This window comes from Corvus hawaiiensis, chromosome 1, assembly GCF_020740725.1.
Source record: "Corvus hawaiiensis isolate bCorHaw1 chromosome 1, bCorHaw1.pri.cur, whole genome shotgun sequence".
Classification (NCBI taxonomy): Eukaryota; Metazoa; Chordata; class Aves; order Passeriformes; family Corvidae; genus Corvus; species Corvus hawaiiensis.
Window position 1 is genome coordinate 30,064,252 of NC_063213.1, and position 25,833 is coordinate 30,090,084.

Below are 25,833 nucleotides of genomic sequence, written 5' to 3' on the forward strand. Positions count from 1 at the left end.
GCAGCCTATTTGCAACTAAGAAGCAAAGCCTGAATGGGAAAAAGGAGATATTCTGCTGCAGTGCTGCACAGAAAACACTGTTACATGACAAAATGTAGAAAGAGCTTAACAGCAGCACACGAGCAAGCTAACAAGTGACAACTTCCTTGCTGTTTGGTTTGGTTTGGGTTTTTGTGTTTTCTTTTCCTGTTTGACAGCATGAAGGCAAATATTTTCAAGTTCTCTGGCTTGAAAATATCAGAACACCTCAAAACCCAGGCAACAGGCATGCAGTTGCATAACTCTGGACATACTTTTTTGGATCCTCTCTGAATGCTGCAGTTCTTGCAAGAAACATTTTTGCTGTCCCAGTGGTCAGCTGCTCCACAAGTCAGACAGAGGTCAGGATCACACTCACGGACAGCCAGGTAACAGGGGCACTGCTTGGTGTTGCATTGTGCTTTACAACGACACCCAGGAAAACGATTTTGGCCTACAAAGGAATGAGTGGGAAAGGAAGAGAGCACATATGAAAAAGTACAGCATAAAATTAAGACTGTGCAGTTTATAGCATATCAGAATACTGGCAACAAAGCCATTGATATCTGCAGAGGACATTCAGAAGTACTGTAAATTCTTTCCCGATTTTAATTACTCTTCCTCGCACTTAATTACTTTAATTACACATGCTCGCACTGTTGGACACAATTTGCTGCTCCTGTAACACTGTCTGCAGTATGGACAGACTGGTAGGACAGAGCTCACTGGTAGACAGTGAGAGAAGTTTACAGATAACTTTAAAATGTTTTACTTACATTCTGAGCTGCACTGACAAAACTTCTCACAGAAGTTTTGAGCAATTACACATGGGCATGAGCTATCACAAGGCTGACGTGGGTGATCACATGGCTGATAGTTGTAAACGTGATTCGATGACCCATCTGAATAAAAATAGCAACATTTTGTAAAGTTGAAAGTTGCAAACAAACAATATACAATATACAGTTTCCCTCACTCTAAGGTAAAAATTCCCTTTTAGTCATTTAACTAAGAAAGCCCAAACATGAACAAAAAACCCAAACCCACAGCAAGTGGGGTTAAGAACCAAAAGACACCAAACCAGAACTGTAACATTAGTGAGGTGTTTTACACCATTAGCTGCTTCCTAGTGCAGCTCATTCTGCCATTGCTCAGCTGCTTTGAGTATTCAGAGCTGAAAGCTGTTTCTGTGGAAAACTGAAAAACGAAACTACAATGGTATAATTTCCTGTCTGAACATGTTTTGGAATAGCACTGATATTATTCAGCAAAGTAAATTTGCTTAAATACCCAAAGCAATTTTTAATGTGGAACAACAGTCAACTTTCAAACAGGTAACACTGGCAATGTAATCCCTTTATTATTATTATACCACTGTGCTTTCCCAAATCAATTTTCCAGTACAGACAATGCTGAAGTCTTCTAAGCAAGAAAGGAACTACCAGGGACAAGTCTAGAGCTTTACCTATAGAGCAGCTAGGAAAATTTGGTGCTATATAAATTATATTTTCTATTAATACTCCTGAGCTTGTTTTGGGTTTGCATGAATTTGTAAATTCGTAAAAATGCTCAAGTTAGCAATCAGCAACAAAAAAGGAGAGAGACAAACTGATCAATTATTTATGTTGCTAGAAGTCCCAACCACTCTCAACAAATTTTCAGAGAACTATTTCTAAATTAATTTAAAAAAAAAAAAAAAAAAGGGCACTTTTTACTGCAGCTCCTATCCTTAATTCTGTTTTTACCTCTCCTTCAATGAGGCCATACTGGAAAGACTGTAAACTCAGCCTCCTTCCCTTTTTATTGAATTACACAGAGCTCTTCCAGCTATGTAAACCGAAGAGTACCTGTTGTCCCTACAATATGGGTAGTGAGAGTTTACTTTTTTTTTTTACTTTTCACTCCCGTATAATTTCTAGCTCCCCACAGAACATATATAATGGCCTAACATTAAAAAAAACAAATAATCAGGCCCCCCCCAAAAAACCAAAACCAAAAAAAGCAATAGTAGATTCTTAAAAGTTCAGGACATAAATTGAATGGAAAGATGCTAACCCTTTTTCAGCTGTATCTTTCTGCAATGAGCAGCCCACAACCTGCAAAAACACAAAACAAACAAGAAGGTTGACAGGAACTCCTCCTGCAGTGGGCTGGGAAAGGCAGCTGCATCTTGTACTCACACTTGACTTAAGATGGGAAAGCTTCTGGAGACATGAACACCTGCTAACTGCACACAAGTCAGAGGGGCTGCAGCAGAACCACCCTGTCCCAGTCTCTCGGGCTTGACAAGATCAGAGCCCTGCAGGCTGCTCCCCCCATTCCCCACATCATTCCTCTAGTCCCAGGATCGTACAGACGAGCAGTCCCCACCCAGCCCAGGCTAGAGATGCTTAAATTCAGATGGCCTTGAAGGAAACCCTGCCAAGAGCTGCTTCTGGCAGGCAGGAGCAGCAGCGAAGGAAGGATATGAAGGTGCAGATCTGCAGGGTCATGGCTAAACAGGGGGGTGAAAGTGGGACAGCTGTTTGCTTCACAGGACTTGGCCCCAGCACCACTCTGGTTGTCACCTCAGACCACAGCCAGGTCCTACCCTTCACCTGAGGAGCTCCAAGTACTTGAGCACAGGAGACAATGTCTGCCTGGCACAGCCACACTGCTGGGACCTCAGTACTCTTTCTGGCTGGATACATTTCCCCAGTTGTCCTGGCTGGTGGTGCTGCACTGAGCCTTTTCCCTTCTACTTTAAAGTCTACACTCCTTTCTCTCATGTCCTTACAGTTTTCCTTCAGCATCCCCCTTCTCAGGTAGCTCAGCCAAGCACGCCCCTTGCCAGAAGTGGTGGTTTTGTTGTGTGGTGGATTTTATTGTTTGCGTTTGTTGCTTTGCCATGTTTTTTTAAGAACAACATGCTCTTGGTTATCGTAACATAACTCACTATACTTGAAAGTTCTTGCAAGTTACAATTCCTCCTTTATTTTGTATCCATTTCATATTGCAAGCTCTTTGGCCAGGGAGTGTCACCTATTCCACAAACAATGTCAGATACAATCAAGTAAAAACACCTGTCTGGACCTTTGGTACCAAAAGGAAAACCAGACTTTTAATTTCAGTAGCCCTAAAATTAAAGGAGAAAGCAGTTGTTTTATTTTTTCTTACTTTATTTTATACTTCCTTAGTATATCATATAACAACATGACACCAATATGGGAGAAGCCTCATTCCCTGGCCAAATAATACATTGCCAGCTGCATCGAGCAACCTCACTTCCTCTGCAGATTTACTGAGCAGCCCAAAACACTCATGAACACAGGTACTAAAAGATCCCCAGCACAGAACACCTAGAAAGCTGTTCTGCCTTTCAGTGACCGCAACACTCCTCAGAAGTTTGCACTCCGAAAAAATATCTCCCACTGTAACTACTTAAATAGGACTTTTTAGCTGCTACTTCTTTCATAAAACCACAGCAGCTTCTACTTCAACCAAATGGTGTGCTGTGCCCTCCAACAGCTTCAGATAAATAAGATTCTCTATAATATAAATTGCCCTTTTAAAGCTTTACTGTGAGCTTTTAACTCGACAACCAACTTTCTTACAAGCACTGAAGGAGCCCATACAAGTTAGAAACCAACAAAGGCAGATTTGTCCAAGTAACTAAGGCTGAGGGGAAGGAAGAAGCCCAGCATCACAGGGTACTGTAATAAATAGATGACACTCCTATTAAGAGTGATTTACTCTAGAAGAAAAGGCTACCAACATACATTTATGAATTCTGAGACTGATTCTGCAAGAAGACACTTCCCATATACCTGAAAGGAGTGCAATTTTGACTTAAATTACTCTAATGCACATCAAACTACTTTCTTTCTTGTCTGCCTGGTATTTGGAAAATGTAACATACCATATTTTTGAACAAGTCTTTCACAGAAACTTGTCTGTCACCCCCAGATAATAAGGACCTACTAGCACACCAAACCCTTAAAAGCATTCTGTGGCCAGACTTCTTAAAATACCCTTTCATTAGCAATTAGCAGCTTTACTTTTTCTCCTGAAGTAAGCACTATCCTAATACTTTAAATGTACACACACATCAACAAAGCATTAATAGTAACAAATCAAAGCAGAAAGAAAACTACAGGTGGCAGTCACAATGGGAAAGGCATCCATCTGCTCTGCCCCTCTTCTGGAGAGACTGGTGTCACAGGAGGGAGAGAGGCCAGTGAGAGAAGGGCTGGAGACACGCAGTGGCAGCAGGAATTGTGGGGAATGACACAAGACAACAGGCAGCAGGCTGCCAACACTGACCAACCCGACAGGAGCTTTGACTGCGACAATCCAATAGTGCATTCACTGCCTTGTAACTTCCAAAAACTGCCACAAAGCACTGCAAGTTCCCCTGGTTAGTGCACAAAGCTGAAGCCTGAGTAAGCACCATACTAAAGGTAACCATTTTCGTATCTGCCCTATAATCTGCCATCTTAAACGGAAACAAAAGGCAAGACCTGTTCCCATGCAGCAGGAAGCAGAGGCAAGGAAAAGACAAAGTTGAAAAATCACTCACAACTTGAAGCTTCATTAAAAAAAAGCCAACTGGAAACTTCGTGGCAGGTTTCCAAGCAAGCTGGTGGATTTGTACATCTGGTTGCTGACATCTGCAGGAGAGCCAGCTTAGAAAACAAGTGTTTGCAGAAGCATCGTGACAGAAGTCAAAGATCTTGTTCTTCTCTCCTAACATCCTACTAGACTTTGCCAGGGGTTCTAAGCAGCAGCGGTGTCAGCCAACCCAACACTAACAACACTCTTTGGAAGAAGCTACTCCAGCATTTCTTGCCCCACACAGGGATGCTCTGCTATCAGAAAGAGCACTGAAAGTTCAAAATACATGCCAATTATGTCCAATACATCTTTGCAGTGTTTGATGTTCTGGCATCACTCAAAAGACTTCAGTCTCCTAGATCATCTTATCCACAGCCTCCCCACCACTGAAGACTCAGCCTTCCGACCAGGGGGCACATAAGAACATCTGCGCCAACACCTCAGCAGCACCTTTTGCCTGATAACAGTGAGACTTTAAATCCCTACAAAAAGGCATCCTGAACTCTTGGCAGAACTGCATAAGCTATTCAAACACATGCAGTGAACAGCAGTCCAGCAGAAGGTAAGGACAGGAGAAGGAAAATGAGAAACTGGTGGGAAAAAAAGAAAATACTTTCAAATAAAATTTACTAAGTGGCCTCTGAATAGGGGATGAGGGAGAAGAGGAAAACCAAAATAATAAAGAAGCAGAGTTTTACATGGCCTTAAAATCAGTTCCAAAATAGAGGAATGAGTGCTAATTAGTTAAAGCAAATGCAACTCAGCTCCCAACAATGGAAGAAAAACATACAGATGAAACAATGAACACTACTGAAGCACACTCTCCCTCCAGCATACACCCATGCTTTTCAGAATTCTTTCTTCATTCAGATTTTTGACTGGCTTCCATGCAAAGTACTCACTTCTCATCAAGGCAGAGTCTTCTCAAAATAACATATTAATCTGGTACATAGGCGAGGCTCTGACACTTACTGGTTCTCCAAAAAGCAACTATATTAAAAGTCATCTTCTCCCACTGATCACCCTTATTACAGCTATCTTAGCAAAAATGACACAGGAAGGAGGGAGACAAGATATTTCATTATCCAAGAGGGGTGCAGTCTTGCCAGCTAGTTGTTCAGTATGCCCATATGGGCACCAAGGTGACTTGGGAAATAGGCAAAGTCTTGCAAGAAAAGATTTTATCTGCTCTCAAATCAGTTACAAGAGGCCAGCAAAGGCAGCCTTTTGCTGCTGCTTTTCTCTTTGGTAACTCTGCTTTAGCTCAAAGCCACACACACACGAGGAACCTGCCAACAGGTAAGACCCTTGCAATGGAAAAAGGCAAAAGGAAGGGAAGGGCTTCCCCGGCTCTAGGACTGGATTTACTCTAAGAGTGAGCAAACTCAAGTAAAAGAAAGGTAAGAAACAGGGGAAGACTTCTAAATGGTTGTCCCAATTGCTGGTTGTGGGAGACCTTCAGAGTGCTAAGGTTACAGCAGGATGTAGGTGGGCTAAACTGCTTTCCTTTTTGAAAAGGCTACTGCCCATAGAAGAATGGAGACAGCTTGATTGACACGTATTCTGGGACATGACATTTGTAAAATTATCTCCTTCCTTCAATGAGAGTTTAAAGAATTAAAGGGCATTTCAAAACTAAATTGCTACCATGACAGGTTTTATATGGGCAACTAATAAAAACAAAATAAAGTCAAGAAACCCCATGCAATAGTGTGTGCTTTTATTTACTTGGGAAAAAAATACCATAAACTAAAAAAAGTTTGAAAACTCCTCCAACAATGTCAGCCTGGTAATCATACAAAACATTTCAGCAGCAAAAATACATTTGAGCATTTTAGCTACTCTTTTCAAATAGATGTAGTGGCACCATTTTTATAGCAACTTGTGTGAATCCGACAGCAAGCTAATTCTCAGCTGCATATTCCAAACTTGCACCATGGCTAATAACCTAAATTTAAAACAGCCAAGCCTACCAAATGCCCAGACACTTGAAAACTGTCCCAAGAGCATTAAAATCAATAGCTTTTGCTGAGAACAAAATCTCTTCCAGATGCTCACTGAATCTTTTCCCAGCTGATGTTGCCTGCCTCTATGCTACAAAGCAGAAATATTCTACTCCACATCAACAGGATCTTTGAACCAGTTCAGGAATTTCACTAGGCCTGGAAATAATAAATAGACAAGCTAAGACAGAAGCAAGAATTGATGGGAGAAGAACTGGAAGGACAAACTTGGGGAAAAATAAGGAAAGTTAAAGGGAGAAATAGGAAATTATATGGAAAAAAGTGTACTTATTGCTTGCTAAAGAAATGTTTTTGCTAATTTTCAGTCAGCTTTTTATCTCCTATATTCTTATCTCTGGAAATAAAAATAATCAATGCAGAGCTGCATTTTCCAAACCTCGAAATTCTCAAAGAAAAATGCACTTCACAGACAGACAGTAGCCACCAAGTCTGCAATTTCAACAGAAATTATGTCATATGGTCTTCGTGGCTCCAGAAAAAGCTTTATTTTGTTCTTCATTGCAGCTTCACTTCAAATAATAACTTGTTAACCTGGTTCTTTAGTTGGTGTTCTAAGTGCTAATGAAACTGGGGTGCTACAAAGGAATAGTCTCTCCTAAAGAAAAAAAAAGGCAATCATACTAGCTTGCTAGAATACACTTCATCATTAAAAAAAAAGGTTTAATCTTAAAATACCATATAATCATTACTCAATCCCATTGAAACGCTTCCAAATTTTATGTTTATTGCTGTAAAAAATAATTATACCACACTATCTTGAATGTTGCAACAAGCTGCATAGGTGATTTCTAATCTAAACAGAGTTTTGACTACTTGCAGTAATACACCTACAAGAACCTGGCTGTTAAAGAGCTTAAAAATAAGGGAGAGGGAAAGAGAAGAGGAAGGTTATACTTGCCAAGGCAGTAAGACTTTTGTCTGAAACTAAAACACCATGTTGTTTTATTGCTGCAGCTTTTGGTTTTGGAAGCAAAAGCAGAAGAGTTGCACAACTTTTCCTCCAAAAAACTTTCTGTTCTGATCCCCTGTATCTCCAATTTATTGTTATGCTAAGGGTATTTAGTAACAGATTTACCTGTGTTTCCTTTTCTTCTTTCTGGGAGGAGTATCAACATCTTCAGCAGGGACTGGTGCAATAATACTAGATTCCTTTACTCTAAACTCATACACCTAACAAGAGATACCATAACACATCCACGATAAATCTCTCACTAGTACAAAGTTGCTCATATTCTAAGTTAGTATGATTTCCTCCAACCAAAAACTTACAGATTATATCCAGTCATAGTCTCTTTTCAATACATTTAAAGTTGATTATTTTTGTCATTTAAGAACTGATAGTCCAATTTAAACCTCCTGTAAATTTCATTTTAAAACAGTTTTAAAACTATTGTGGTATGAATTCTGGACCATAGCATTCTTGGGAAAACCAAGAATATTAATTACTTTTCCCTTTTAGTAATCAATACTAGTATTTGTATAGTTTAGTTTTAAAAGCAAATTGCTATCACTCTTAGCAAGTAGCTTCCCTTCTTACCTGTCTGCATGTTTTGGTCCCAATCAGTCTGGCAATTGCACAGAAGTTGTCATAGTAGGTGCCAATAAGAACTCTAAACATTGAAGCTTCTGCACCACTCCATTCCACATTCTCTGGAGGCTCAATATTTGGCTTCATCTTTATAGGTGTTTGACACCTAGAATTTGCTTCTGTAATAAATAATCGAGAGTAAGGCTACGTTTCAAAATTTACGTTGCCCTCAAAAATGTCAAATCATTAACTGCAGTTAAAAACTACCCCAGGTTTTTTGTTGTTGTTTCCTAAGTGCCAGGAAAAACAGCACTTTTCACATGCCTCTTACAGAAGCTAATAGCAGCTACTCAAATTACATGGCCTGTACATAAATTGAGACAATACAGACATTTTCTTTCAGTTGGATTAAACTCATATTATTATTACTCTGTCTTTTCACTCAGTTCCATACATTCCAAACACATGTTTTCTAGGATTGCATGGCTCAACTTTTTATTTTTTTTTTGTTGAGGTTTTTTGGGTTGGGGTTTCTGTTGTTTTGGTTTTGTTTCATCCTCTCAAGCACTGCAGCTCATTGAATGAAGCAGCACTGCCCAGTCTTACCAGAGGAGCTGGATGTTTCATCTTTCTTTTCCTCTTCCTCTTTATCATTGTTTTCTCCGCCGGTCTCAGTGCCAGCCTCCCGATCGCTGTCCGTGTCCTTTGACTCCAGCACGTTTATGGTGGGCGTGCTGGGCCTGCTGGTGTTGTTTGGGAGCCTCCCCCTGCGGCGGCCGCCGGGGCGCTTCGGCGGGGTCTTGATGCGCTCGGCGGTCAGGGCAGCTGCAAACTCCTTTGCGCCTTCCTGGACACAAAACATCACAGTTTACAGGAAAAGAAGCGAGAAGTGCTTCTTTCACTTGTGGTCAGGGCTCGTGGGAGAACACCTTCTACTTGCATACTGAGTAACTTCCCATTGTTCTACAAAATAATCACGCGCACAGAAATTCCAGTGAAAGGCCCTCCAACCATGAACACAAGCACTTTTGATAATACCATGAAAAAAATCTACACTTACTAAGTACTTATGTCATTATTTCAGTTCACCTTTTACTTTGGCTGCCAAGTGAAAAATAATTCAGTGTAAATTTCTATTTTCTCAAATGACAGAAAAAAATTAGAATTTCCCACAGAAAATACCTGTAAAAATACAAGAACTCTTCTTGCACATTGTACTTAAACAATATGTTTTCTGCATTTTTTTAAAATGCAAGCATTGGTAATTTGTTTTCTAGTGGAAAGGGGTATGACATTGTAGCAAGTTTTTAGATGGGAAAATTGCATAGCTCCTCATACTAAAAAATTTAGGGGAATTATGAGAGAGATTTAAAATTACATTACTGAAGATTTCACTTTATTAATTTCCATCCTGATTTTTCTTAAGAGCACAAGTCCTGGATGGACTGTGCCTTTAACAAACTAAAAAAGCTTTATAATTTTTAGTTGTGATATAATTTACAAGAGAGCTAAATCTGAAGTTCCTTGACTAGATTGGACACAATAGCAGAAACATCATCATTAGGGGATAGTAGTATTTCTTCCCTACAAATATCTCAGGCTACATCTACAAGTATTCCTACTCAAGATGACTGGAAGTTAAATTTTTTCTTTCACACCAGCTGAAGGTAATATACTTGACTGCAAGTGGCCCACAAGCAGATGCACTATCCTAGATCCAGCATGTCCTTAAATTAAGCGTATCCTGCTATACTGCAGCTAGCACTAGCACTCAGTGAATTGTGATATATAAAATTATCTTACCAAATGTTGATAACAGTGAGGTCCACAAGGCTTATTATCTAATGCTGTTTCTGTATTCTTTCGTTTATAAGTATTAGGAGTTGCATGGAATGCTGTTGAATCAAAACATCACATTTTTAAGTTTTCAAATAAAAATACATTCAATATCTAACCTGAAACAGTATCAAAAACACAATATTACCAAGACATCACTAAAGCCAGAGTAAAAATATTAACAAATAGTAAAAAACCCACAAAATAAACCCCATGTAGTGACATATGACTTACCACTTAAATACACAGAGACAGCACATAGGTAAGCTTCACATATCACGGAATGGTTTGGGTTGGAAGGGACCTTAAAGATCATCTAGATCCAACCCCTCCCTGCCATGGGCAGGGACACCTTCCACTAGACCAGGTTGCTCAAAGCCCCATCCAACCTGGCTTTGAACACTACCAGGGATGAGGCAGCCACAGCTTCTCTGGGCAACCAGTTCCAGTGCCTCGCTTCCTTCATAGTGAAGAATGTTTTCCTTACATCAAATGTAAACCTATCCTCTTCCAGCTGAAAGCCATTATGCCCATTTACATCAGCAAAGACAATCATCACATTTGTTTCATGTATCAAGGAAGATCTGGTGTATCACCCTTTCCAGCAAAAGAACAGACCTGACTTTGTTGTCATGTTAAACGGAATCATTCAGGGCTTCTCCTATTAATGATCATCTCTTCAATGTGTAAGATTCGGTTGTTAAATTTCTATCTTGTCAAAAAATCCAACCCCATGCACACTTTGGAAAGGTAATAGAAGCCACTTTGCATTTCTCACATAGTGAGAAGGACACATAAGCATTTTTGCTCTATTAGTTTATCAACACCACAGCTAAGCTGACAGGATATAAGAATTCAGTTCCTGTATCCCAGCTGCAGGGTAAAAATGAGTTAGCATTGCACAGTCACTATGGATAAGTGAGCTAAGCCTGCACCTTGCAGAGAAGTGTCTGGTCCTGTATCTGATGGACTCTGTACAGCTCTGTAAAAGCTGCAGAATGGTGACTCAGAAAGGAGCAGGACTGGCTATGTTACACGTGCAACACAAGCACCTCATTAACAAGAGGGCAGAGTTTCCTACCCATTCTCTCTGCCAGAGCCAGCTCTCCTCCTGGCCAAGCCCTGTCTCCCAGGAGGATGTTTTCAGAGAGACTGACTTTTCACAGTTTTGCTGGAAATCTTGGGAACTCCTCTGTACCCCTTAGACAGCTTTTCTGAAGCCTGGAAAACCTGCCACTAGAAGCTCACCAAAACTCATACATTCAGGCTCCCACATTATATTAGGAGCTTTTTGAGATACTGCTATAAGTTTTCTGCAATTCTCTTTTAAAAACGACTCATCTGTGCTCAAGGAAAAATTGTTTTTTAGAGAGAGAAACAGGTATCAATCAATATTTTTTCCCTCTAAATGTGTTAACAGTGGCATACAGAACTGCAAGGAACAAAAATGAAGAGTGGACCGAAATTTAAAATTAAAAAAAGAAGAGACTACTCAGTGCTAGCTGTCTGTTTGCTAATGCTCCATGAAGGCCCAGAAAAGATGCTTAACTGAAAATGTACAATTTCCAAGCTATGTAGAAACACTCATGCTGCAGTTTTACTACAGCTGCAGTTGGGCAACTGTAACTTACAGTGAAGGTTTTAAACATTCAGTGAATAAAAAGCGCTAATATTCAAAATTAAAGAAGAAATCCCTCCCCTCTTACCCATATTAATCTAAAACTGCTGTTCCACACCAACACCTCACACACCTCCTTCATTAAGCCACCACCATAGGCTTTCCTATTCATCTTATTTCCAGATCATGCTCAAGGCTTCTCTCTGTATGGCCACTATGCTTTAAAGACTCAACTTTTTAAATACAGTTCCTTCCCTTTTAAAGCAGGGGGGCAGAGCCCACATGTCTTCCCAGACAAAGCTTTTAAAAGCAAATTTAATTTCAGTGGTCTAGTTTGCAGCATAGCTCTGCAAACACTTGTTTTGGCACCAGTGGGGAGGGTGACCAGCTCCATCTTAGAACCATCACTTCACATTTCCCTCCCATAAAGGAGGGTGGGTTGAAAAATCAGATCATAAATTCTGCAATATTGTGCCTGTATTAATGATAGCAGCACATGGGAACCCCCCCAGGAAAGCAATGTACTCTTCCAAGGCTTTCTTAAAATGGTATAAACAATATAAAAGTATCACTAATTAAACATTACATCCCTTTCTCCAGACAAATATGTTATATTTTATAAATCTGGAAACACAAAAAAAGCTTCCCTCTTCTATATATGGGCATATAGATATATAAAAATTATTTACAAGCAAGTATACGAATGTAATTTATGTGTATCTTTGCCATTAGTGCTCTTTCTTCCCCCAGATTCCAGTTAAAAGCTTTTATTGCTACACCACTTCTCATGTTTCACATATCCCTCAAGTGTTCATATATTCTGTAGGTAAAATATGTTACACTTTGTTACAATAACAAAGAAACCATGCAATTTAATGCAGTTATTCCACCTTTTTTCATCTTTTAAAAAACAATGAGATGATGGGAGCCCTTTACCCAAAAGTACGGGGGAAACCCCCACATTTTTCAACACTGCATCTTTAAATTTGCACAGTGTATCATTTCATTCAGGGGTTTTTTCCATTTAACTGTTTTACCTCTTCTTCATACTACAAGGAAAATAATTTTTCAGCAATGCAAAAGATCAGTAAAACATTTGCAAGTCATGATCTATACCAGACTGCTGCAATGTACAGAAATCAAAGCTATTCTTTTTATATGTCACTTGCAGATGCAATCATTTCTCTCAAAAATTCATTTCTGCAAGGTCCTGAAATGAGTATTTTTTTAAAACTTGTTTTCCTTTAGAAAATGAAGAAATGCTTAACTTGTAATATAATGAAGCAAACCAACCTTTGATATTTTTAAACCTGTGAGACTTCAATAATAGGCTACATCTGATACTTAAAATTAGAATCATATCTTGTGTTTGACTATTTAAAAAACACCCAACGTGGTAAAGACAACTACAGTCAAAATCTACCACCTCTGTTGTGAGGTATTTTTTTGTGAGGCTTGTTATAAAGAAAGGACCCAGGACAAGAACAAAACTATTTGTATAGCTGTATTACGAATTTTTAAAATATCAGTAGTAATTTTTTTCAAAAAAATCACAGAAGACTTCATAGAATTTCCTAAACACCTGAAGTCTTCATTTCTTTAACAATTTCCTTAAGAGAAATCATTCTAAAATGGCTTCACTGACCATGTTTTCTGTCTTCGAGATTTATTATCTGTCTCATCCCCAATGGGCTCAGCTCTCATTTTCCATAATGTGGAAAGTACACAGGCAACAGTTTAGCCTGAAATGTACATTTGCTTCACAGTCAAGCTATTTGGGAAATTCTCCCTACCTGATATTTTTCCTTCTTCTAAATTCTTTGTTAGTCCAGACATTTAGGCATAATTCCTTGCTGTCAGCAAATGAAGTCGGTACACAAGTTTTTTCAGTTATGTCATCACCTGCACATAAAGGGATTGCCAGGTCGTCAAGGGGACTTGACACGTTAAAAATCTAATGATAACTTTTCCTATATTTAACTCAAATGTTCTAGAACAAAGATTGGAAACTCCACAAAATAAGGCTAATCTTAACAAAAATGGGATCTAAGAGGGGGAAATACAAAAAGCAAAACCAGACCTAATAGAATTCCTGGATTTTATTAATTCTCTATGCCTTCTCCAGAGATTTACACCTTTCAAAGTACAAATCCGATCGCTGTAGCCCACCACATTACCAAAGTAATTCATCAAAAATGTCATCTGCAGAAGCCAGGACATCATCCCATAGCACTTGGCATGTGCATGAAACAGAACATAGAGGCAACTGTAGAAATGTAATAAAAGTTAAATTGTCAAATTGTTGCAGAGACACTGAAAATTGCTACTGCAGCCTTCCAATAACCAAAGCAGTCTTTTTTTTTTTTTTTTTTTTTTTTTTTGATGAGTTACTTATTCCCAACAATGAGCCTGGTGAATTTTGACCAAGTCTTAAAATTTCACAGAAAACAAAGAGGCCAAACAACTGACTCTCTCAGTTTTTAACAAAAAAATTCCGTGCTCTAGACAGACATACAGACAGACAGAGACAAAGACAGAAAACAATCCTCTTTCCTTGATGTAACTACAGAAAAAAGCAAAAGGAAGCAATGCATCCAAAGCAGTGAGCAGTCATTGTTGCGGTGGAATTTGGGTATGTTTTCAGGGAATGGCAACTGAAGAGTCAGTTTACTACATTCACAGTCCAGTCCAAGAGAACATTGAGCGATCTCTTTGCAGTGATCACGTATCAAATACATTGTTATCAGTGACAATGCATATGCTGCATAAGCTGCCACAAAGAGCATTGTCATAACCAGTAATTTCACCCTCCATCTGACACAAAGGTACATCTTGAATGCCTCCACAGTGCAAGTGCTATTCATCCCTCTTTCTGCTATGGCCCTGACATCCTGAAAGGATGATTTAAAGATTGGGCACTTTTAAGTACGAGGCACAGTTTCAATAAAGCCTTGCACATACACCACTTTGGAAAGAACACCAACTTGCATCAAGAACATCACCAGCAACAAGAACTTAGGCAATCTTTTAGTATAAACACTTTGTCTTCCATCTCAAGGTTATGAACACAGAGAAAGGAGGCACAGTGCTTTTGGTTTAAGGGATGCTGCTGGTGTGAGAACTGAGGTCCTTCAGCCAGCCAGTGACATGGCTCCGGACATTCTCACTGGCTGAACCTGGCACCCAACAACATGACGAAAAGTACAGGACTGTGAACCCATTTTTCACAGCACTTACAAAAAAAAAAGGGTCCCAGAGCTGGTGCCTCAAAACTGTGGTCCAGTAATACCAGGTTCCCCAGGTAGCAGGTACCAAACAGGATCAACAAAACCTTTCAGTTCTACTACTAGCAGTCTGCAAAAATGACCATGAAAGGCAAATCTATATACATTAATGAAATAGAGTCGTGAAATATATGTGTGTTTTAGAGGAGCCCCCACCTTCATTGAAGAACTCCTAAAAGTTTATAAAATCATTGAGAAAAATGTCTAAAATCACTGCAGCAGAAATACCTTTAAGTCTTCAGAGGTGCCACTAGAACAAGACTGTTCTCACTATGTCCAGACAATGTTTTTTTGTTGACTTAATAATCAAAATCCTTTTAAAATGGCACCCAATCTCTCTGCTAGACTATTGAGAGTGTCAAGAACGCCTAAAACCCCTGCCAGACAAACGGATTGCCAAGAATCAGCATACAGCTTCACCTCCCTGTCCTACAGAATAAGGCTGCACACAGCACTTCTTGGAATGAGTTCTCCAGGCAACCAAGACACTAAGAGACCTACAGCTTCACAGAACACACTGTGTTGAAGCTGGCTGGACAAGGCAGCAGCTTACTCCAGAAACTGTTCCTAAGTGTTATGCAGAAGTAACAAGTTTTCTTTTATTTTTTATTTTGTATTTTCAAGCAAGGCCTGTCAAGAGAATATAAGGAGAAAGTGAAACTAACAGACCTAACTCCAAAACGCACAAGTACTAAAGGAACTAGGAACATGAAAAGCTTCCCCCTCCCCACCATCTGAGAACAACTCCAATTCCTCCTCAAACTGAAAGGCAACCAAGGGATACAAAAAAGCAGCAGCACCGTGCAAAGCCTTCAGTGTGGAGTACAAATACAGGCAGATTGCATGTGTGCTGGATGAGGAGCTGCTGACAAAGCACAAGGATTTCCAATGAACATGCACGCACACTCACAGTGGAACATGCAAATGAACAGCTAAGTCAAAAGAGAAAACTAATTTGATATAGAGGGCATCATAGTATACTGCTACAAGTTGAAACCACTTCATATTTGACTGTTAGTTTCCCCTTTACATTTAACTCTCTGTCCAGAAGAATAATTGTCTCAAGTAGCACTTCAGAATCTCTTCACACTTTGCAAGTGAAAGCCAACATCACTGCTAAGCTCTTGTTAGCTTGTTGGCCCAAAACAATGGGGCAACATGAAAGCAATTCTGTGGAAAGGACAACACAATTTCTAAAACAACTCTGAAACAATTTTTGAAATAACCACCTACAAGTAAAGTGGCTAGAAAGTAACATGGGAAACTAAAAGATAAAACTGTTCATGAGTGTTCATTCTCCCTACTAGAAAATGAAACAAGTCTGATGAATAACCAGGATTTTTAATGGAAAAATACATCCCATTCTCCATGCACAAACTGAGAAAGTGTAACACAGAAACAGTAGCAGAAAATAATGTCATTTTCTTGCAGACTATATAAAGAGAAGTGACATTTCAGTTTCATCCAAGTCAGGAATTCTATACAAAGTCCTAAATGCAAAAAGGATAACAAACTATCCACACAGGTGCCTTCGTTTTTCTAAGGCATAGTTTTCACTGCAAAATAGTATCAACGTGTGCAAGCTGTTTTCATAAACTTTAGAGATATCCCTGCTTTTATTTTTTCTTCTCTTTCCTTCCTTCTACATTGCATCTTACGGTATTTTTAAGTTTCCTTACAAAAATAAGTAAGATATATACAAGCACACTTTAATTGTACTTACGATGCAAGAAGCAATCGTATTTAAAACAGCGTCTACAGAAGAGTGTGTGAAAAGAGTGCAGGCTTTGCTCCCTCTGAACAGATTTAGCATTTGGTCCATCTATGTTCGGTGTGCACTCAGGAGGAAGAGCTCCAGGAAGCTGCTGCTCGGTGAGTTCTTTGTATCTTTAAACAAAAAGAAGTTATTTATTAAGTATAGTTTTTTTATAAAAGTATTTTTTATTCCAGTACCACTCTGCATTTTCAATGACAACTTAAAAAAAACCCTAAGAAATATGTGCCAGCAAAAAGGTCAACCTGTTAGTGACATACAAGTCATTAATTCCATACTCATTAATACAAATTGGCTAGGAAAGAATGCATTTGTTTTCAAGACCTACATCACCTCATACATAGTATCACTAACTCCGAAAAGGAGATAAGATTTTTTTTTTTTAGCAGTAGCTTTTATTTTACCACCTCAAAAAATAACAGATTATAAGAGACACAAACACACCCACTTTTCAATAGTTTAAAAGGAAGGCTAATAAACACTTCTGTATTGTTTGACTTGGGGGAAAGAGCCAAATCCCTTCCAGTGTCACTTGCAGAAGTTACACAACTGCTACAGAACTAGCTGCAAAGGAGACCATTCCTAATCGACAAATACTTAATGAAGGATTTACTTCATAGAGAAATCTTTGTTTCATAAAGCAACACAGCAATATACCCTAAGAAATACATTCTTACTTCTCTTTCAATTCTTCTGCTGTACCCTTGTCTGGAAACATTGAGGAAATGGCTTCAAATATCTTGTCAGAAGGAAATCTCCGAGGTGGGTGGGTTTCTTTCTCTGTGAAGGAAGAGAAAAATTTGGACAACAAAAGAAATATATTTCTGCTCCTTTGCTACCTCAAGAAGATGTTCAGAGAAAGGGGGAGTTTGCCAAAACTCTAATGTAAAAAAGAAGTAAAGGTTTTTATTTATAAATTCCTTACAATTTTAAGTGTGTTTAATTTTACTGTGTTCAGTGATCTTTCCTGATGAGAAAAATCTACTGGTAAAATTTGGAGAAACCATTATTTCACCAGCAGATGGAGATGGAAATTCAGAACTATGCCTGCTTTAGAATAATGATACATCATTTTCTGAGGAGTACCAAAGCATTTATTAGACAGATACCTGACAGATTTTTGGTGCATTTGACTGCCTCAGTATGCCAATAAACAAAAATTGGCAAAAGTGCCTTTCATGGTGTTCTCAATACAAATCTTTAACTGAATGACAAAGGAAATTATGAAAATTATGCTACTTTAGACCTGAAAACTATCACATAGGAGGATGGGTTTGAACAAATTTATTGAGTGGTTAAACAAAAAGTTTTGGGTTTAATTTATAAAGTCTGCAGACAGACATACCCATCCTGTTACCTTCCCGATCTTTTTGCTTGTCATCTCTTTCATCAGGATTGTCATCTCCATCATCATCATCTTCATCATCACTATATTGACCAAGGGCATTGACCAACTCAACAAATATTTCATCATTGATAAATCCACATTCTGAAATTCAGCAAAATTAGGAGTGAACAAAAAAGCACAAGGTGTATATGAAATATTTTTAATCCTCCCTACATTTTAATTAAATTAGGGAAATGCTGTCATTTATGAAAAGCAATTTTGTCATTTTCCCCTCTTAAATTGCAGTGTATGAACCAAGACAAGTTAAAAGTGCTTATTATTCATTTCTTAGACTGACAACTGGGAAGGGAAGAAGAAAAATTTCAACAATTTTGTTCCCAACTCCCTGTGCTACATACCAGTACATATATAAAAATCTCTCTTCCTTGCAAGATAAAAAAGACTACCAGCTAGATCATTTAAGAGATTTTATGCCAGAATCCCAGTTCCAACATGGTTAGGTTAAGCCAGTCTGAAAATGCATGCTAGCAGTCTATAAACTAATCCTTAGACAGCTAAGGAATCTCCAGAGAGATTTTTGGTTGGTAGTTCCTTAGCATCCACTTCCCACAATAGACCCCACCAGCTGTGTGCTAAAAAAATAATACAGTTATATACAAAAAATTCAAGAGAAAACTGAAAGATACAATGCTGCATATATCTATTTATTAGATTATATTCTGCTGTGACATTCAGATGGCAGAACGGATTAAATAACAAGGCGTTTCTGCACAAGGGAAAAATCATAGTTAGTGCTGACAGAGACTATTTTTCCAAAAAAAACAAAATAACCATGAACTGTGTGGGAACTGTAGTGCTTATCACCATCCTTTTGAACCTGGACTGGGTTTGGATGTCAAAACACCTTGACGGAAAATAATAGATTTATTACTATGTAGACAATGAAGACACCACTTGGATGTTTTAAACAGACTCTTAATATACACACACAGGTTAGTACAAATTATCTCCCAAAAGTGCAATTACAGAGCTAGTTTAGAATTCTGACTCTTACATGGGAATGCCTCTGGATTACAGATTCCCACAGTATTTACATTTAATTACAGTCACACAATACTAGTCATTGGGAGACTAAAAAAAGTCTTTCTACTTACAATATAAAGAACCCATAATAACACTAATTGCCATCATAAACGTGAGTCTCAAGATACTCAAACAGGATTAATTTTAAAGCTAAACTCCTTTGATAATAAATTAATCAATAATAGAAGATATTTACTAGTAATGTCATCATTTTGACATAACCAGTTTTCTGACAGGGATATCAGCAACCCGTAAATCTGTAAAAATATCCAAAGCTCATGAAACATTCCATGTTCCTTATGAAACAAAGGCACCATCTATCCTGAGGACATTAACAAGTCTAGTGTAGGGCTGAGTAGCATTTATTATTGAATCACAGGCTTAACCTTCATGAATGGTACACGATGAACTCAAAAAATGTGGTTCTCTCTCAGTCACTTTTTCACTCAGCTTTAACAGGTATATAATTAATTTTAAGAAGCTATTCTCTGTTTGAGTGAAGGGGTGGAGAGTGTGGGTAATATTTCTGTGAAGAGGGAATTACATTAGTCAAGAGAAACCTTTACAACTCCGAAGTTGAGGCTCAAACAAGCCAGTTCTGAGGGAGCACAGAGCAAGTGAAAGGTCACCATTTCACGGAGACTTTAACAAAGTAAGAGACAGATTACACTGCCTGTAGATCCCACACAAGAGAACAGGTAAACTACATCTAAGAATAAATATATATAATGTACCAACAGAAGGATGCAACTTTGCTCTATAAGCTGATTTACAGAGAGAGGGTTTTTTAATAGCTAGCAAGTTCCTTAAAGAAAGGAAAGTAAAAAAACCCCCACAAACCTACAAGGGATTATTCTGTTGAATCACATTTGCAAATGTTGTCATTATCAGAGTTTTGCATAATTCTCCTGCCACTTTATGCTAGGCAGGACACACTACAATATCATATTCCAAAGCTCTGAGCACAAAATTGAATACCAAGAATCACTGTATGGTATAGGGAAAAAGTTAATGTGCTTTATTTCTGCAGACTACTGCTTTAAAACTCTGCAGCCTTATGAAAATGCAGAACAATACATTTAAATAAGAAAGTCTGTTATACCTAATGTTTACACAATGCAGAGATTCTAGATATTTAACTGTAACAATCAAGCATCAGGCCTTAAGCAACACTACAACAATAATTTATATAGGAAGAAGTGATTAGTATACCTGAGTGTTTGGGCTCACCTCTGTCTCCATGCACTTTCCCATCATAGTTCTTGATCAGTTCTTCAATAAATGTACCATCCTGGTCAAGCACCTCATCTCCCATATACGGAATGTTATGTAAAACTGTTTCATCCTCTACCTAGGAACAACAGTTATGATCAAACAATTTTAAATTGTGTTGCTAAGTGACCATTTCTGCACTGTCTTTCACAATCAACAGGAGTCTAGCTATAATAGTAAACTAACTGGCTTCACTACCATTAATTAAAAACAAAACCCTCAGTGACTTTCAACAATGTTTTGCATTCTCGGTGGCTGGCTCAAAATACTAACATTAGCTCCTATTCTTAAGGTTAGCAGAAAGTTTCCACAAAGCCTCTACTATGGAAACTCATTAAGTTACCTGGCTTTGGGAAGCTTGCATTTGGTAAATTCATTCATCCTCCCTTGGTTCTCTCCTACAGTAATGTAGGAAACCACAATGGGAACCACCTTTCCACTGTTTGGCCAGAGATAAGAAAATATTTTACAAAAAGACTCTAAATTAAAGTTGTCTAAAGAGCAAACAGAAAAACATGCCTGATAATTTAATCTGAACTCCACTGTCTCTTTTTTTTTGACTGCATAAGAACTAAATGCATTAATACTCCCATGTTTTATCAGTGGAATTTATGGACCTTGATACTCAGCTGTATCTTCCAATACTACAAAAGAACCTTCTATTGTTAAGAAAATAAACTTTCCTACTGATCATGATTCTGCAGCAGTCCAAAATATCCAAACACTGATGTACTGAAAGCAAGAAGAAAAATGTTTGGAAGAACTCTGTACGTATAGTGATAAAAAATGGCTGTTTAAACCACTTTGTAACAATTATTATCAAAATAGCCAGTCAGCACAGGTGGTCATATACAAAATGATGTGACAAAGATTTGCAATAAGCTAAGCTTTTCAAAAAGTCAAATACCTACATCAGAAATCTAATGTTATGGCTTCTGCATAGAGTGAAGCTAATCTGGAAAAAAAAGCTATACTCAAATATGAGAATGATCATTACAGGGGGAGACTATTTCAGGATTAAGTTCCCTTTGTCCCACATATTCTGCCACAGATATGTTGGTTGATTACCTTACATAAAAGCATTCATATTCCTCAGAAAAACCTTTCTCACTACTCTAATTGGATACTTCCAAATACAACTACATTTGTTAACAGCCTCACAAGACAATAGATCTCCTGAATTAAATAAACTTTACAGCAAGATTTTAGAGATACTTAGGTACATTGAGGACAGAGATTTGGTTTGTAAAGTTACCTTTCTCTTTATTTTATTTGGGGGAGCTTATTTCTGATTATGACTGCCCTATTACCAATACCTAAGATACGGAGGGCAATTGGCAATAGATTTTTGCTGGCGTGCTTCTAAACTTAACACCTCCCTTTTCTCCATTCCTTTCTCCTCCCTACACTTGTTTAAACTTACCATAAAATTCTGTTGAAGGGGAGACCAAGAATACATTATAGGCACAGACGCAACAGCATTGAGAGTCTTCAGTGGGATGACTTGTTTTGGAAAATCAATGTCACTCGTAACAGAGCACTGAAAAAAATTGAAGTTACACTTACATAGCAATGTCAGAAAAAAAAACCCAAACAAAACTAAATCACAGAACACTCTACAATGTACAAAATTCAAAGTTCCTCAGAATTAGCCGTATCAACCTTTGAAAAATGCATCAGTTTTTTAAGGCATAATAGAAAATAGTTTTAGCAAGAAAAGAACCTCAAGAATTATTTCTATGTCAATAGCTTTGCTAATAGATCATGATGGGTTTTTTACACTTATTATTAAGTGGCTGTGATAGTATTTTACTCCAACTATTCAACCTACGATACAAATTAAGTTTGGTATCTCAAACCAGTTTTAGTACCTGTTGCTGCTGCTACATTGATGTTAGTGTATTTACTCAGGCCATCTAAGAGGCAAGTGAATTCCCCTGGCTTCAGATCAATACACTGCAGAAATCATGTATTATTTATGTCATAAAAACAAATAAAATTTTACTTTAATACCAGCAAGACACCTTATATAAATAAAACCTCCATATGTCTTTTTAATTCCTGCCTTGTTTCCCCATTATTGTCTGTTTATCCTATCCTCAAGTCTTTTATTATGCTCACTGCTTGCAAAGGAGAAATGAAAGCTAACTCTTAATATTAAATTATGGATACATCAATGTATTTTTCAGCTACAGGACTTCTGTTTTGGAGATTCAGAGATTAATGCTGCCTCCAAAGGATAAACAATCCATAGAAACACAGACAACAATTAGGTTATTCTTGCATCTAATAATCAACAGTTAACAAACACAGATCAACTTTTCTCAAATACTTGGACTGCAGTATGCAGAGCTCTGGGAAAAAAGTTACAAGCAAAAGCAGACAGGAACATACAAAGCTAGGGGAAGTACAACAGAGAAGATTTGGAGGTAGGTCAAACAAAGTTTAGAACAGCTATCATAGCTACCTGAAAGGAAAAAAGGAAGTGGAGACAAAAGATCTTTCTCCTTTCCAGAAGGGAAAGATGAACAGAGCTTCACATTTCTAAAGAAATACACAAAGTAATGTAACAAACAATATACAGAGACAGTACCCTGGCAGAATGACACAAGCCAGATTTATTCCTTTCCTTTTTAATCTGCAGCAAATGAAATTAGATTTCTGCTGTGTATATTAATATTCTAGACACTGTCCTATGCTACTGCTTTATTCCCATTTCAGGTTAATGTTTAATTTTCTATCTAGCAGCCATCAAGCATATATTTCATGTATTTTTAAAGAAAAAAACAAAAGTAAAAGAATTAATTACTTTTATCTTTGGAACTAGAAGTCTCAGGCTGACAAATGGGCTACGTCAAAATGACTCTGTTCAGTACTAAGCCTCAGTTATGCAGCTCTGTTGCTCTGGTATGGAACTCAGGTTAATGTCTGGTAGGCCTGCACAGAACATGTTATGGTCTCCAGTTGATGCCGACTGGAGAAAACCTCTGTCACCAGCAATGCCCTGCAGTCTTCACCAAGCACAGGAAGGCTCTCACACAACCCTTCTATTTCTAGCCAGTGTCTTATGCAACTCTGAAGAAATTCAGCATATTGAGAAAAGAAGATTTTAAAGTAATCTTTTAAAGTCCCCACCATTTTTTCATCTCGCTTCTCTCACTACAAATTATGGCAACCTTAAATCAAGCATTAAAGTTCTGATTCATGAGACAGAGACTGGATTGAATGCAGTAATTAGTGTGTTCTATCAATACAGGCAGGAAATTAACATACAGAATAGTGAACACCACACTTGAAAGAAAAGAAAAAAGAGGAATGGTGAAGAACGCTCTTCTAGTAACAAAAAAAAAGTGAAAACTGGATGTGTACTGTGTCAATTATTATCAGTTCTGATCCCACACAATAGCTATAGAGCTGTACATGAGTAATTGCATATTCAAGAATGTTTAAAAGAGAACACCCGAAGGTCCTCACCTCCTTGCATTTGAACGTGCATGTACACAAATGCACCTCTGTGACACACTCCCACTCCCCAGTTCTCCACTAAAATTTTAGGAAAAGAAACTCTGCAAATTTCCTTGAAGCTAAAGTACTTTGGTTTGCCTTTTTTAACCTATTCACAGTAAAGTCTTTTCATTCTCACCCTACTAAAAAGAGTTAGCTTTTCAGATTTTTACAGATAAAACATCTCCAAACTTGTTTAGTTTGAAGAAGTGCCTAAAGAACAACTAAGAAAGAAGGTAAATCAATCTGGGATGAATATTGAAATCTGGAGTGGGCTTAAATAACTGTAGAGGCTACTGTGACACAGGACACAATCCTGAGTAACATGCTCTAGGACGACCCTGCTTGAGCAGTAAAGTTGCACTAGAGGATATCCAGTGGTCCCTTCCAACCCTACCAATTCTGTGGAAACCAGTTTAGGTGTTCAAATTATGCCACAACAATGGAAGTGTTTTTCAACATTTAGCATCCAGTCTGCTTGTGCAACACAAGGATTCGTCAATCTAACTAACTCCTGTTAGGACCTCTGTGGTTAAATGACTTTAATTAATATAAAGAAGACTTTGTCAAGTGGGTATGTTCACAGCTTTTATGCACTTTAACTCAGGAAGAACCAAAGTAGCAACTCATTTGTACAACTGGGGGAAACTCCAACAGGAACAAGAGTAAACTCCCAGTACCATGGAGACAGAACAGCTTGATTAAAGGATGCTGAGGTATGATCCAAGCATTATCAGAAATAAAGAAGTTTCACTTTTGTGTGTCATTCAAAGCTAGGTAGCCTGCTACATATTTATTTATTTGTTGCTTTACAGAAGTCATATGATCAAAGTACATAATAAATAAATTCTTTAAGACACTCATACAAAACTCATTGAGCTGCCAAGTCATATCACGCTGAAAAAAAAATATAAAGAACAGCCAACTTTCCAGTAATAAAACGAAAACGTGCTAACAACCTTGTAAGTGGAATTACCACAACACATGTTAACCAACCTCCCTGGTCCCGCGCAATGAGCTCACAGAAGTCATGATGTGAACAGGCTGTATCCTACGTTGTTTCCATTCTTGATTTAAGATTTCAGTTCTTTCCAGTATCTTCTGACGATTAGAATTAAACATACTCTAAAAATTAACCACAACATTACAAATAAATGAAAGACTCTAAGTTTATCTGTTAGCATCTTAAGGCATTATAACATTTAACCAGACATGTTATAACAAAAAAACTGCTCAAAACTCAAACGTACAAATTTAGTTTAAATGCCAGTGAGGTTCAATATACTTCATTATCCCTTTCTTCAATTCATACCATTTTCTCACATTTAGAGAGTCACACTTTTAGCATGGAACTAAATTCTAAATGGAATTTGGAAGAGTGTGCAGCTAAAGAAGTTGCCACATTAGCTCTCCACAACCTCTTCTGATACTTAACATTCTCGACCCATATGATACATATAAATGTATTATACCTGTTTATAAGACCATAGAGTTAAAACAAGTTTTCAGTAGGTTGACAAAGTATTCAATGAAATTGTTATAGCAGGTGTTAACCATCGGACACATACTTCAGCAAATATCAATACTTGTACAATTTTACAAGCAATAGAACCAAAAGATAAAGTACCTTTACTTCATCAGCACGTCGGAACCTCTTGAGCTGCCTCAGTCTCATATATTCTGATTTTACACGTTTTCTCCAGCAAATTGGTCCCTTCTCAGATTTTTTTCCGGTTTGACCCATGATTATCCTACAAGAGACAATGCCATGTTAGTATTACCAAATCTGACACCACTGCCTACAGAAGAAGTTAGACAGGAGAGCAACATTCCTTTAATATCTTCCATATCCAATTCCTTTAATTCCTTTCAATCACACACTTGCAATACCATCCCAATCCAAGAGAAAAAAAAAAGGAAAACATATTTAAGTGATAGGCACCAGAAAAGA

General features: G+C 37.9%; 1 protein-coding gene across 5 annotated transcripts in view; it reads right to left on the bottom strand.

Annotated features, from left to right (window-relative positions):
- The window catches only part of EZH2 (enhancer of zeste 2 polycomb repressive complex 2 subunit), a 48,387-nt gene that overhangs the window by 3,458 nt on the left and 19,096 nt on the right, over positions 1 to 25,833 (bottom strand). Inside the window, exons 2-15 of one of the 5 annotated variants that reach the window (XM_048297899.1) lie at positions 25,510 to 25,633; positions 24,906 to 25,007; positions 21,802 to 21,918; positions 20,337 to 20,457; positions 18,021 to 18,164; positions 17,353 to 17,455; positions 16,625 to 16,788; positions 9,967 to 10,058; positions 8,770 to 9,010; positions 8,173 to 8,342; positions 7,711 to 7,805; positions 2,074 to 2,114; positions 795 to 920; positions 294 to 472 (exon numbers count right to left, since the gene is read on the bottom strand). In XM_048297899.1, coding sequence (XP_048153856.1) covers positions 294 to 472; positions 795 to 920; positions 2,074 to 2,114; positions 7,711 to 7,805; positions 8,173 to 8,342; positions 8,770 to 9,010; positions 9,967 to 10,058; positions 16,625 to 16,788; positions 17,353 to 17,455; positions 18,021 to 18,164; positions 20,337 to 20,457; positions 21,802 to 21,918; positions 24,906 to 25,007; positions 25,510 to 25,633 — 1,819 coding nt within the window. Of the gene's footprint in view, positions 1 to 293; positions 473 to 794; positions 921 to 2,073; positions 2,115 to 7,710; positions 7,806 to 8,172; positions 8,343 to 8,769; positions 9,011 to 9,966; positions 10,059 to 16,624; positions 16,789 to 17,352; positions 17,456 to 18,020; positions 18,165 to 20,318; positions 20,458 to 21,801; positions 21,919 to 24,878; positions 25,008 to 25,509; positions 25,634 to 25,833 lie in introns of all 5 variants that reach the window. The other 4 variants (XM_048297889.1, XM_048297882.1, XM_048297873.1 and 1 more) reach the window with 4 other exon arrangements.